This window comes from Plectropomus leopardus, chromosome 1 (assembly GCF_026936395.1).
Source record: "Plectropomus leopardus strain MGB_pleo_1.0 chromosome 1, ASM2693639v1, whole genome shotgun sequence".
NCBI lineage: Eukaryota > Metazoa > Chordata > Actinopteri > Perciformes > Serranidae > Plectropomus > Plectropomus leopardus.
The window spans coordinates 3,965,253-3,978,954 of NC_142176.1; the positions used below are offsets into that span (position 1 = coordinate 3,965,253).

Genomic DNA, 13,702 nt, shown 5'->3' on the forward strand with positions numbered 1-13,702 from the left:
TTTACCACATAATACAACAATTTCCCCTGAACATGAATATTACTATAGAAAGAAAGTAATATCATAAATTGATGTACTGCAGATCAGTGATACTGCACGCTGTGTATTAGTCATTACAGCACACTTTATACATTAGGATACACATACACAGTAACTGTTTAATTGGCTACTGTGTAATTTCTTCCTTTTTTGTCTTTGGCCATTATTGAAATTTAACAAGGTAGGAAAAGAAATAAATGAAAGCTGCAAGCAGAGATGAAAGGGCCCTTGCACCCCTATGGATTTTGGGGTTCTTATGGGACACCAACTAAAGTGGTTGTTCATGATTTCACATGGTGTAGTACTTTCAGCAGCTATTAGGTGGTAACAAATTCCTTGTCATCTTGGTGTATATAATTTGTAGACCAAACCATGTAAATATCATGTAAATGTATCATAGCCGTGCACAGGAGTGGGCTGTTGGACATGCTATATCATAATGAAAATATCATGTTATTATCATAATTTTAATTCAGTTTACATTTCAGAAATTATTTCCCTGTTGATGATATTTTTTTATTTTTTCCTGAATTGTGCAGTAATTTGAGAAGTCTGTTTAAACGTGAGAGCTGTTAACTAATTTGGTCTGATGAGCTATGATGATAATTGTGGCATCACCTTGAAAATGATATTTGTCCAAAGCTATGAAATATATATGAATATATGTGAAATAAATGTCTTTATTTGTTTATTTGGTGGGGTTTGTTTGTTTGTTTTGCTTCCTTGAAGATATTAGAGAATTAAAAATTCAAATGTTTGAAATATAATATATTTAATATATTATATAATAATATATACATACACACACACACATATATGTATTTACACACATATATACATACATATATGCATACACACACACAGACATTTCATTATTTATTTTTTCATTTATTTATTATTAATTAATTTGAGAAGTCTGTTTAAACATGAGAGCTGTTAATTAATCATTAATAATTGGTCTGATGAGCTATGATGATAATTGTGGTATCACCTTCAAAACGATATTTGTCCAAAGCTATGAAATACATACATGAATATATATGAAATAAATGTCTTTATTTGTTTATTTGGTGGGTTTTGTTTGTTTGTTTTGCTTCCTTGAAGATATTAGAGAATTAAAAATTCAAATGTTTGAAATATAAACACACACACACACACACACACACACATATATATATACACATGCATGAACACACACATTTATTTACATACATATATATACATAAATATATACATGCATATATGCATACACACGCACACACATGCGCGCGCACACACGCGCACACACACACACACACACACACACACACACACACACACACATATTTTATTATTTATTTATTATTTGGGAAGGCTGCGCAGTCGCTTCTCCTTGCGCAGTCCGCGCGCAGTATTGGCCCTCGTTAGCGCGCCCACGCTGACGCATGCGCAGAAGGATATCGAGAAATTCGGCGCTGAAAAGGAAGGAGCCACTATTGCAGTGACACAACCGGAGCGGCACGAGCCAAGAGGAGCAGCTAAAACACCGTTTACTTGGTTACGTCGCTCCCGAGCATCGTGACACAGCGCAGAGTTTTGCGACATGGCCGATAAAGAAGGTAGGTTTGCCAAAACCGCCTGCCGCGTAAACCGCTTTCCTCGTGTGCCGCTTTGTGTGCGCGCGCCACGGCCGTTTAACTCCGCCGCTGGTGTTAGCATCGTAGCACGACAAGCTAACCGAGAGAGAGCGAAGCGAAGTGCCGTCAGGAGGCTGTGTGGTTTTCAACAGTCTGTGTGCTGTCCGAGAGGGACACTGTCTCCAAAAGTACGTCAAGTCAAACCTTTAAAACTTTAGTCTTTACATTTACATTCAACGTAAATGTAGTTATTTCCGCTGGAGTTATTGTAACGTTAACATGCTATGCTTGTTTTGACGCTGCTACAGCTCTCGGCACCAAAATACGCAACGTTACTAGCTAGCAATAAACATTTTCTTGATACAGGTGGTAAAAAATACAGCTATTGTTCCTGGCATTTTTTTTATAGTTATACTAACGTATACCGTAAAGTAAGGTTGAAGTCAGCTGGTATGAAAATGTAGTTTTCAGTAGAGTTTGGTGTAACGCATTTGTTTGAGTACTTTTAGCACAGTAGTCATTTTGAGATGATACAGTAGGAAAAGCACAAGTGAAATAAATATCATTAGTGAAGTGTCCTATACGCTACTCAGTTGAAACAGCGTGCAGGGGGAGTTGTTAAACTTTATTAAAATCACCTGTGCTTTTCCTACAATGACAAGTCAAAATTACAAGTAAACTTAAATTCACCCTTAAGAAGTCTTAAAAATGCTCAGTCATGGGAAGTAGGATTTTCTGATTTTATTTTCGTATGTTGTATTGTAAAATCTCTAAAAATTGGTAACATTTAGTTTTTGTGAAATGATTTAATACATTTTTGTTAAACCTGTGATGGGAATCCAAGCAGTGAAATCTCACTTGCAGAGTGAGAAACTCAAAATAGCTAAGAAAACTGTCCAAAAATGCCAGATGTTTCCCACTTTTGTTTAGGATTTGTTTAGGTTTCAGCTTGGCCAATTATTGGGACCAGTATCTGGCATTTTGTTGATTAACTGTAACGGTATCTTTTTTCATGATCCAATGAAATTAATTTATTCAAAAGTGCAAAGAAAGTGTCATCATGGGAGAAACTTTAACTAGGTAGCATATTTTATTTATTAAGTTTTAATGTTAATTTTCACTTGACTTTATAAAAAAAAAAAGAAGTTGCTGGGAACTGGCTTTGTATGATGTTTAAAGTTTAAGTTTAAATTAAACATTTGCCTAAGGCAATTAAACAAAGTTTTTTTTTATTGGAGTTTGTTATATTCCAAAGTCTAAATATTGAAAGAAAGATTTTCATTTTTATTGTAAATGCATATCGGTTATCGGTCTGATTAACTACTAATATAGCATGTACTATGTACTATATGATATGTTAATTGTCTTCCATTTGTTCCACTTTAAAAAGGGTTGTTTTTTTCAACATTTGTCATAGATAATCTAACTTATTCACTGGACAAGAAGGCCACCATGTTTTGTTACAGTAAACATTGGGAGAAAATAAAGTTCAAAACTTCTATAGTTTTTTTTAAATTTAATTCCAAGTGACGATAGAAAAGTTTTATAATGTCTGAAATCTAACTTACCCGAAGCTGCAGGAACCCTGGTCAAGATGTCTACTTACTACAGTGTGTATCCATAACTGCCTGTGCTTCGGCAGTTTTCCCTGTGTTACTATGTAAACACACTGAAGAAACGGTAGTTGTCTCTCTTACAGAAAAGTCAACAGTAGCTGCTACTATTTGCTTTCATACCTGTAACTTAAACCTTGTTTTTCTGCTGAAGTGTATGATGATGCAGTGGAGGAAAGGGTCATCAATGAAGAGTACAAGATATGGAAGAAAAACACACCTTTCCTCTACGACCTGGTGATGACTCATGCGCTGGAGTGGCCCAGCCTTACTGTCCAGTGGCTTCCAGATGTCAACAGGTATTTACATGAATTTATATGTATCTTATTGCTCATATTATGTGGCTTTAATCTCTGCAGCGTGCAGCCTCTGGAGAACTGCTGTTAGTCTACCTGTGTGTCACTGTCCACCACCTGCAACCAGACAGTCACCCAGCTCTTTGTTCCACTTCTCTATCTTTACATGTCAGGTTCCTTTTTGCTGGTATTTTTCTACAACATGTAATTCTCTTACACATAGCCACGTGCTCAATATGTCAGTCAATTAAGTGTTATACAGCAGAACTCTCAATGCTGGTTGCTGCACCATGCTGATCATTTCTTTATTTTATGATCACAATATTGTCTGACAAAATAAACAAACATACAACTTAATTAACTGTGCTGTGTGATTGGCTTTATTAGTATTTCATATGGGTAATCGCTAGAAATGAGAAACACACTGGCTGAGTGAAACAGTGTCATAAAGATATTGGGAAACATAACTTTTCCAGGAATTTCATGACCATGGGAACCGTGACATTAGAAAAATTGTTTTTCCAGGTGTGGGAATGGTTTGGAATTATGAGAATGTTTTGGGAAACCTGGATTATACATGTTTTTTATTGTTTAAAATATGTTCATAAAAATTGCAAAGCATGTATTGCATTACTCAGAACACGTTCCTTGTATCAGTGATTCAAAATCTGGTGCTGCGCTCTCTGACTGTTGAAACATCACTAGTCTTTTTAGTGACACACAAACAAGCCATGATGCTGTCAAACCTGAATTTGGCAAAAGTTGGTGAGGAGTATGGTGGCCAAGAGAGCCCAACAAATAACCTAAGAAAACAAACAGACAAACAAACTCTGACACAAAGTGTTTTTTTTTTTTTTGGAAAAGAGCAGCAGAATGGCTGAGCATAAAACACGAAACAAAGTTTATTTGACGATTTGTGCGTCATTGTGGAAAGATACCAAATTTATTAAAATACAGGAAACACACACCTTTTAGCAGCACTCAGGCAGCGGTCTTACACAGATTTCATGTGCTGCTGAATGCTGAAATGTAGTTGTCCACACTGACACAATCTTTGAAATGCAATAATATCTTTAAGGGATTCTCTCTTAAGAAACAGCATCTTTGATACTTTTGGACTATTTTTTGAAAAATTCTGATTATTTTTTTGTTGTTTCTTAAATTTGCACTGTGCACTCCTTGCTCAGGCTCTTGGCCACACGAGGGCGCCAGCGTGCCTGTCAACATACTGATTTATTCATTTATTTCTTGTATCTGACTCTGTTTGTATGGTTTGTAGACTGTTGAAACTGAATTTGTCTTTGGGATAAATAAAGTTGTTTGGATTGAATGGAAAACTTGGAAGAATCATGTTTGCCTCATTACTTTATTTCCATACCAAAAGGCCGGAGGGGAAGGACTACGCCGTTCACAGGCTGGTTTTGGGGACCCATACATCAGATGAGCAGAACCACCTCGTGATTGCCAGCGTCCAGGTACCAAATGATGACGCCCAGTTTGATGCCTCACACTACGACAGCGAAAAAGGAGGTAAATACACCGGGAGTCATCCTGCAATATAAAACTATTCCCGTACATCTGAACAGCTGCTCGTACCATAATAAATGATGTCTTTGTAAGATTGGGGAGTAGGTGTATATTTGCCATAAAGACAAAGTGGAGAATGTAATAGCATTCATTGATTCTCACCAAAATACAACTGTGCTTCTGTAAGACCTAAATAAAATATTGGAAATAGCACAGAAAAAAAGTTGTTGTCATGTTAGTTTTCATTGACACTGACTTTGAGCTTACCAGTGATTAAACTGGTTTCAGACATTTTATATGGTGAAGTTATGAGTGAAGATATGGGTCATGATCTGTTAAATCATTTTGCTGATATTGTGTTATTCTGTCTCCCAGCAGGTATGTTGATGGGTGCCCAGCTGTGTGCAGGTGTGCTGAAGGCTCACTGCACCTTTGGTGTGTTGCCAGAGTCAGTGTTAGTATGTGTGTGTAGCCACTGAACAATTTTAAGGTAAAGTCTGAAGTTCAGTAAACACAAAACATATGTAACAAAATAATATTCATAAAGTAACAGGATTTCCTTGGATCTTTAAAAAGTCTTAAAACGCATTGAATTCAATAATCTTAAATTAAAGCATTTATTGGTCTTAAAATTACTTCTTTACTTCTAAAATTACCTCTTTCAGAAGGCTTAAAAATTCTCAGAAATGGGAAGTAGGGTTTAATGAATCTTTTTGTTTTTCTGATGTTATATTGTAAAATCTCAAAAAATTGGCAACATTTATTTTTTGTGAGATGATTTAATAAATTAATGATGGTAATCCAAGCACACGCAGAGTGAGAAACTCAAAATCGTCAAGAAAGACGGACAAACATGCCAGTTGTTTCCCACTTCTGTTGGTAAACCCAATAGATATTTAAATTATAATTATGATAATTATTATTATAATTAATGTAATAAAATCCATGTGTTCCACTCTAAAAAGTCTTGTTTTTTTTTTAAACATTTGTTATAGATAATCTAACCTTTTCACTAGACAAAAAATATCATATTTTATGTTAGAGTTAACATTAAGACATAATAACATTCAACATTTCTTCAGTTTTAGTAATTTGAAAATTGATTTTAATTTATTTGAAACACGTAAAAAGGAAATAAGGAAAATATAATATAAAAACAGAACCACAAAAAACAAACAATGGCCAAATTGATCTTAAATTTAAGTGGCATTAGAAAAGTCTAAAAATGTCTTAAATCTAACTTACCTTAAGCTGCAGAAACCCTGAGTAAAACTATGTGGAAATATTATTGTCACACCACAAGTCCAGTTTGTAAATCGTGTTGGAGCACAGCTGCTGTAACAGTCGATCATAAACAGTTTCCAGCTTTAGTACACATAATGGCTTTCTTTAATCAGCAAATGCAAAATTCGGCAAGCACATTGTTCTTTGTAGTACAGTGGACATTTATGCCTCCTTGACTCAGCAGCTGTTAAATATTTTCAATTCAAATTGACGGCCATCAAGACGTAAAATGTAGAGATGCACTGTTATTACTGGACTTTGAGGCCCAATACCTGTAACTGATTGTAAGTGACAACCTTTTTTTTTTAAAACTTGTTTTAATATTTAGACTAATTAAAACAAGACTTTCTTGCCTTATTGACAAGTATGTAAAGGCTACAAGACACTATTAGGATAAATTCACAGTGTTGGAGGTTTATGGTTTCCTGAAGCCCTTGGACACCACTGTTTAGAGACAGTGCAGGTCTTTATTGGCCCTTTTGCTTCCCTTTTCAGAGGCCCCTGTTTCCACATGCGCTCTAATTGGATGCTTCTCGCAGACTAATAGTGCATCTTCTTCTTTGGTACAATGAAACCTAACATATGTTGTCGTTGAGTAAAATATAAAAATCCATATTCAAGACAAGCCTTAACATTATTGGACATAATTATTGGAATAAAAACAATAATTTCTTATTTGTTGGCAATCTAACAGCCACCAATATTTTGCATCCTTAGAAAAAAAGAAGCATGGCGTCCATTTCCTGCTTTGGATGTACTACAGTCTGATTGTATTTCTGTTATCAGAGTTTGGTGGATTTGGTTCCGTCAGTGGTAAAATTGAGATCGAGATAAAGATCAACCACGAGGGAGAGGTGAACCGAGCTCGCTACATGCCCCAGAATCCCTGCATCATCGCCACCAAGACTCCCACCTCGGACGTGCTGGTCTTTGACTACAATAAGCACCCGTCTAAGCCAGGTCGGCTCTCTGCTTTGCTGATTCATTCACACCATATACATCTGCGTCAGAGACACTCACGCTCGAGTAAGTCACACATAATGACGGTGATTGCGGTGTCTCTTTGCGTATTTCAGATCCCAGTGGGGAGTGTAGTCCTGACTTAAGGCTGAAAGGCCACCAGAAAGAAGGGTACGGTCTCTCCTGGAATCCAAACCTCAGCGGAAACCTACTCAGTGCCTCCGATGACCACGTGAGTGACAAAAACAAAAGCTAATACGGCAAATGCGTTAGACAGATCAATCCAGTGGTTTTTAAGAATGAAAGCAGGGTTTGTTTGTTTTTTCTAAATTAATGTTTTTATTTATTTGAATGGAATCAAAATAATTATTTGTAGCTGTACAACATCAAGAGGCCACAAATGCACAGATTAAAAATTAAAGACAGTATGTCATTGTGTTTGATTATTTGGACATGTGTTTGTGTAAGTATTTGGTTTTTAATTTTGGAATTCTCCCCCAATATTTTTAGGCTATATTGCGATACACTTGATATATCACAATATTTTGAAATCTCTTCTAAACTGCTGTAAATAACTTAAATACAAAATTATCAAATGAACTACAGTTACAAATAAAGCAGCTCTTTAATTTCTCTCCAGACCATCTGTCTGTGGGACATCGGTGCCGGCCCAAAGGAAGGGAAGATTGTGGACGCCAAGACCATCTTCACCGGACACACAGCAGTGGTGGAGGATGTCTCCTGGCATTTGCTCCATGAATCTCTGTTTGGCTCCGTGGCTGACGACCAGAAACTCATGATGTAAGTGTTTAATACAAATACGCTTTCTAGCTTTATGAGTGGGGCCAAGAGATTCAAGTTAAAACCAAAGATGTCTCTGCCTCCTCTGACTCTCCTGAACCCCCCTATCAGATGGGACACTCGGTCCAACACCACATCTAAAGCCAGCCACTCAGTTGACGCTCACACAGCGGAGGTCAACTGTCTGAGCTTCAATCCCTACAGCGAGTTCATTCTCGCCACCGGTTCTGCCGATAAGGTACAGAAGGAAATCACACTCTGAAAGAAATTGAATAAGCTGTAATAAAAAAAAGTAACGCAAAGCTTTTTTCTGTCTCAGACTGTTGCACTGTGGGACCTGAGGAACCTCAAACTGAAGCTGCACTCCTTTGAGTCCCACAAAGATGAAATTTTCCAGGTAAGAACTCAGACAGTTTCAGTGGTGGAGTGGTGCTTCAGCAGTGTTTAGTTATTTATTTGCTAGTCTAACACAGCTTTGCATGGATGTCAGTCTGCTATCAAAAAAGGTTTTATAAAAGCATTATATAAACAGCCAGCATGGCCCCCAATAACGGCCCAAAGAAAAAGCAAATGAGTCGCATATAAATGTTCTTTATTTGAAAAAAACAAGCACTGTGAAATTTCAGAGATGTATTCAAGAATTTTTGCTCATTTGACCACATCAGATCGGTCTCCTAAACACAAATACATGGGACTCACAAAGAAATTACAGTTATTTTTTTTCTTTTTTCTTTTTTGTTGAACAAAACACATCAGTATTTTCATTCAAACAAAAATAAACCAGATGATGTTTATTGTGTGGATATATGTTATATATTTTAGATTATGAGTCTGTCTGAGTAACATGAAACACTGTCTGAGTCATTTTTTACCAAGTGTAGTAACATAAGCTGAAACTGCTTTCTGAGGTGCTACCTAAGAAGAGTTTTTATAAAACCATTTTTAAAAAGTCAATTGTGTTGTGTGAGCACTACAGTGATCGACTGTCCAACTCGTTAGGTACAATGGTCTCCTCACAACGAGACGATCCTGGCCTCCAGCGGCACAGACCGACGTCTCAACGTCTGGGATCTCAGGTAAATACTGTCCACCTCATCAGCCTTGTCTTTAAATGAAACAGTGAAACTATTGATGTTGAGTTTTTGTCAAAATACGTTAAAGCAATAGTTGTGTAACAGTCTGAAAAATATCCATAAATTTGGCTGGAGCTGCAGAATATGAAAAATATGAGTTATAGCTGCTTCACATTTGCGTTCCATGATAGTAGGAAATTGTATTTTGTAAAAATATACTTGTCTGTGCTCTCTGGTGGACAGACTTTATAATGAAGATGCTGTTTCTAAATAACTTAAAAAAATATTTTGGGCATGTCTGTATTATATTGTACTGCATTTTATTTCAGCATTGATAAGTCTCACTCTAATTCAGAGTTGGCTGTGTCCTCAGATGTGTGTGTTTACGCAGATGTTGATTTTATATTTGTCAAACACAGGATCTCCGTTTAAGCAGATTAGTGGCAAAATAAGATTTAGAGGAGATCTGCAAACCTGATAATGCTTTAAATAAATGTTAACCAACCCTGCTTACAGGATGTGGTGCATGTGTATGATCAAGAAGAAACATTAACACTGCACATCAAAGAGTAGTAAATTTAGATTTTTCTTTTCCAGTAAAATTGGGGAGGAGCAGTCTGCAGAGGATGCAGAGGACGGTCCACCAGAGCTGCTGGTAAGTGATATCCTATAATCATGATTATTGTATGAACAAATTCATCCCTTAAATCTTTTATTGATCACAAGAAACTGTATAACATGTTAACCTTCATATACCTTAAATGGATAATTTGGGATTTTAAAGTGGGGCTGTATGAGATACTATTGTATAGTCAGTGTATTACATACAGTAGCTGGCGGTCGGTGCGCTCCCGGTTTGCAGAAACAGACCCACAGCTCTGCATTACCATGCTGTATGGAGGGGTTGATATTAAAATGTGTTTTAGCCAATTTAAAAATTGCCTACATAAAAAATGCAATATCCGTCTAAGTGAACGCTGTATCGAGAGTATTTTTGATGTTTGTTTTTTTCTGATCGCGTATCAGCCACTAAAAGCTCAGCAGTGCCAACAAATTTTGTTGTATTAATCTGTACAGTGACAATATAGATAGTCTGATTCTTAACAGCATTTTGTGTAATTCAAATTTTTTTATTTTTTTTTATTCACCCAACGTGAACAAACAGTATTGTAACTGGAACGCAGCATATCCACATCAACTTCATTGTTGACCCTAGCTAATGTGTTTGTATGACACAATTTCTAACATAGATTTTAAATAGATTTTTAAAAAATCTCACGTACCCCCCTGGAGTACCTCTACATACCCCCAGGGTTACATGTACCCCCATTTGAGAAACAGTGCACTATATAGTGCGCTTGAAAAACTCACAATGCACAGCAAATTTGAGTGTACACCTTATACCAACACAATGCGATCGTGTGTTTCCAGAGGAAGAAAATTCCAGCTTGGTGTCAGAAATCTTGTTTGATTATTCCTTATATACTGTAGTTCACTATTTAATACACATAACAGAAAAATAGTGAGTGAATGAATGGTTTTAAATGCAGCTAATGTAACTTCATCAAAATAGAACAAGGTGAAAAAGCGTCTCAGATATCAGAAGAAAATTTCAAAGCACTGACAATAAACATTTGTGTTTACCTCTGCTTGTTATTTAAGTGCACATCTTTCATTTTTAACCTTTTTTTCCATCAGTTCATCCACGGTGGCCACACAGCGAAGATCTCTGACTTCTCCTGGAACCCAAATGAACCCTGGGTGATCTGCTCTGTGTCCGAGGACAACATCATGCAAGTCTGGCAGATGGTGAGTACAGCTGTCCTCCATCACCCACTCAGAGTTGAACTTTTTGGGATTAGGATAACTCCAGTCCCTCGCCACGCACCATCAAAACACCAGACCCGAGTCAGAATGAAGCCTGTAAATTTTTAATTTGCGGATGAGGGATATTCTAGTAGTTTACAAGATGATTATTGGTTGTATTTATGGAAAATGTTGATTCTTTGCTAACCATGGTATTCCAGATATATTTACTCCCAAAACGAATATTCTTGAATTACAGTGCCCATACATGGACTAATTTTATTTTACTGTTATTAGTACTGTCGTGGTTATCTAGTGTTGAATTATTATTGTTGGGTCATGTTTTATTTATTATGTTAATATGTTGAGCGTTGTGTATTTATTCAAATTTACATATTTAAGTAAGCTTTAAACATTTAACCCTTTGGAACCACTGAGGTAAGTATTTGAGAATTTGAAACTTTGATTTGAAAAAACAAACACAGGCACTGGTAGACTCTTAGTCAACCCAGCATCAAATACCAGTTTAGGTATAAACCATTTTCTACAAACCAGTGTTGTTTGAGAAAAGCCTGCATTTGTTTCTGTATTATGTAAATGAATGTTTGCTTATTTTGTCCTCTTTTGTTCTTCTCCCAGGCGGAGAATATTTACAACGATGAGGAGCCAGACAACACCCCTGCATCAGAGCTGGAGGCTCAGGGATCATAACCCAGCTCTGCATGACTCCATCTTTCCAGGCACGACCCCCCTCCCTCTTCCCGTCGTCTCCCTCTCTGGCTTATCGGGTGCAAAATGAAGTCTGCTCTCCACATGTGAGCGCTGTGGATAGACGGCGTGGACTCCACCCCTCCGAACAGACAGTTGGATTCATCTCGCTCACACTTCGACATGACCCAGGTACCCAAAAGCACTTGGAGTAGGATAAGAGTTAAAATGTTTTACCTGGGCTTTAGAGACTCTTTAGAGCCGAAAACTTTTAAGTGGACAAATTTACTGTAAGTTATAACAGGTAATCAAAGGGCTCAAGCAAGGAAAACAAGTAATTTTACATTTGGACTCATGAGTAATGAGAAAACCACTAGCCTTTAGGCTTCTCTAAAGACAAAAATATCTAAGGAAACCCGAACAATCAAAGCACTGAAATGCTTTTGGAAAACATGATCCACATTTGTCCAAACCGATTGGCTAAAATCTGACCGTGTTGATCATGTCCAGGGAGCGCTCTTTCATACCTTGTTTTCTCACCTGTCGAGCTCTTGTGGCTTTGCTCCGTCATATCGTACTTAGCTGACACTTCCTGGCTGTCCTTTGAAAACATTCCCGCTGTGTTTGCCTCCTGCTCATAAGGTACATAAACTGTTCAGTATTTGGTTGAGAGAAAAAAAGGTGCACTTGAGGGAAACTCATTTCTTTCTTCTTCCTCTCCTCTTTCTGTTGTTAAATAATGTGAAATTGCCATGTTTTGTTTCCCGCACCGCAAATTGCAATAAAACTTTTATAACTTTTCAAAGATAAAGCTTCTCATTCGTGTACATTTTAAATTCTTCAAACAACCCTTGAGGTTTGCTTTACCTGCAAAATGACCTTTTGTTATATTAATTACAGAGAATTTGTGAAGAAAACTTTGATTTCTCACATGCCTCTACAGTGAACGAAGAAGCCAAAAAGTCAAATATTTTTAAATGAATGTAGGTAACCAGGGACTGTGTTGAACTACAACAAAACTATATCAAAACATCTGGTAACAAACTGTCCCCCTTCGTGTGCTTATAATCCAAGTCTCATTTATCCAGTCATATGCTCAGCATTTCAAACCATGCATGCTAAAACATGATTTAAAAACAGCATGTTTTCTTTTCTTTTCATTATTTGTTTTTTTTCTTTAATGCGTTATTTTGTCTCATACATGAATGTTATATAATTATTAACATTATTACTATTAATAGTGATTGATTTCTTTATTTTCCTGTCATGCACACAATATTCTCAGCCCTCATGGATTATCAGACACCAGAGTAGTAGTAGTAATATTTTCTTAAATTACTCACGCCATGAGGTAGAGTGTGGTTGTGGAGGGTAGTCATGAGCGGGTTGAGGAAAGTGGGCATAATTATATAATAAACTGTCATCTGTCTGTTTTTGTAGAATGAAATAAAACACCCCAAAAAAATAAATAAATGAATTTTCAAAAACAGCAGTACAGTCTGGTGTACAGCAGGGTATCGTGCCGAGACGTGTGCGTTTGAACTCACGTGCTCAGGCATGCTCAGGGTGTGCTTTCTTAGGCCGAAGTCTTGTATATTGTAATGTTTTAGCTAAAAAGCGTGTTTTTTAATTTTTTTCATTTATTTATTTGACAAGTACAAATGCATAAAACATTGCTTGATATGTAAAATACAAAGTGGATGCGATGTAAACAGGTTTTTAGCCGTGGCTGTTGAGGAAGTTCTGAGCGTGCGACTAGATGAATGACGCTTTGATTGTTCAGCGTGAGCTGTGTGAGACTTGGTAAAGGAATGTTTTGGTATAGTTTCGCCATAACGGGGTTCCCACAGTCACGCAAAACCTGAGTCATGACTCAAGTCAGGGAATGGGGAAAAATCATTGATCATCATAGATTTATGTTGTGTGTAATGAAATTGTGAGTCCGCTTGCATAGATAACTGCCCACTTAATGTCAGTTA

General features: G+C 36.8%; 1 protein-coding gene across 1 annotated transcript; it reads left to right on the forward strand.

Moving 5' to 3' along the window:
* Positions 1 to 1,471: 1,471 nt before the first annotated feature.
* Positions 1,472 to 12,534, forward strand: LOC121945961 (histone-binding protein RBBP7). The gene is made up of 12 exons (XM_042490351.2): positions 1,472 to 1,637; positions 3,423 to 3,567; positions 4,949 to 5,094; positions 7,162 to 7,335; positions 7,452 to 7,567; positions 7,976 to 8,136; positions 8,248 to 8,374; positions 8,456 to 8,533; positions 9,136 to 9,212; positions 9,807 to 9,864; positions 10,908 to 11,018; positions 11,655 to 12,534. The coding sequence occupies exons 1-12, from the start codon at positions 1,622 to 1,624 to the stop codon at positions 11,724 to 11,726; spliced, it is 1,281 nt and encodes a 426-aa protein (XP_042346285.1). The 5' UTR covers positions 1,472 to 1,621; the 3' UTR covers positions 11,727 to 12,534.
* The last annotated feature ends 1,168 nt before the right edge of the window (positions 12,535 to 13,702 follow it).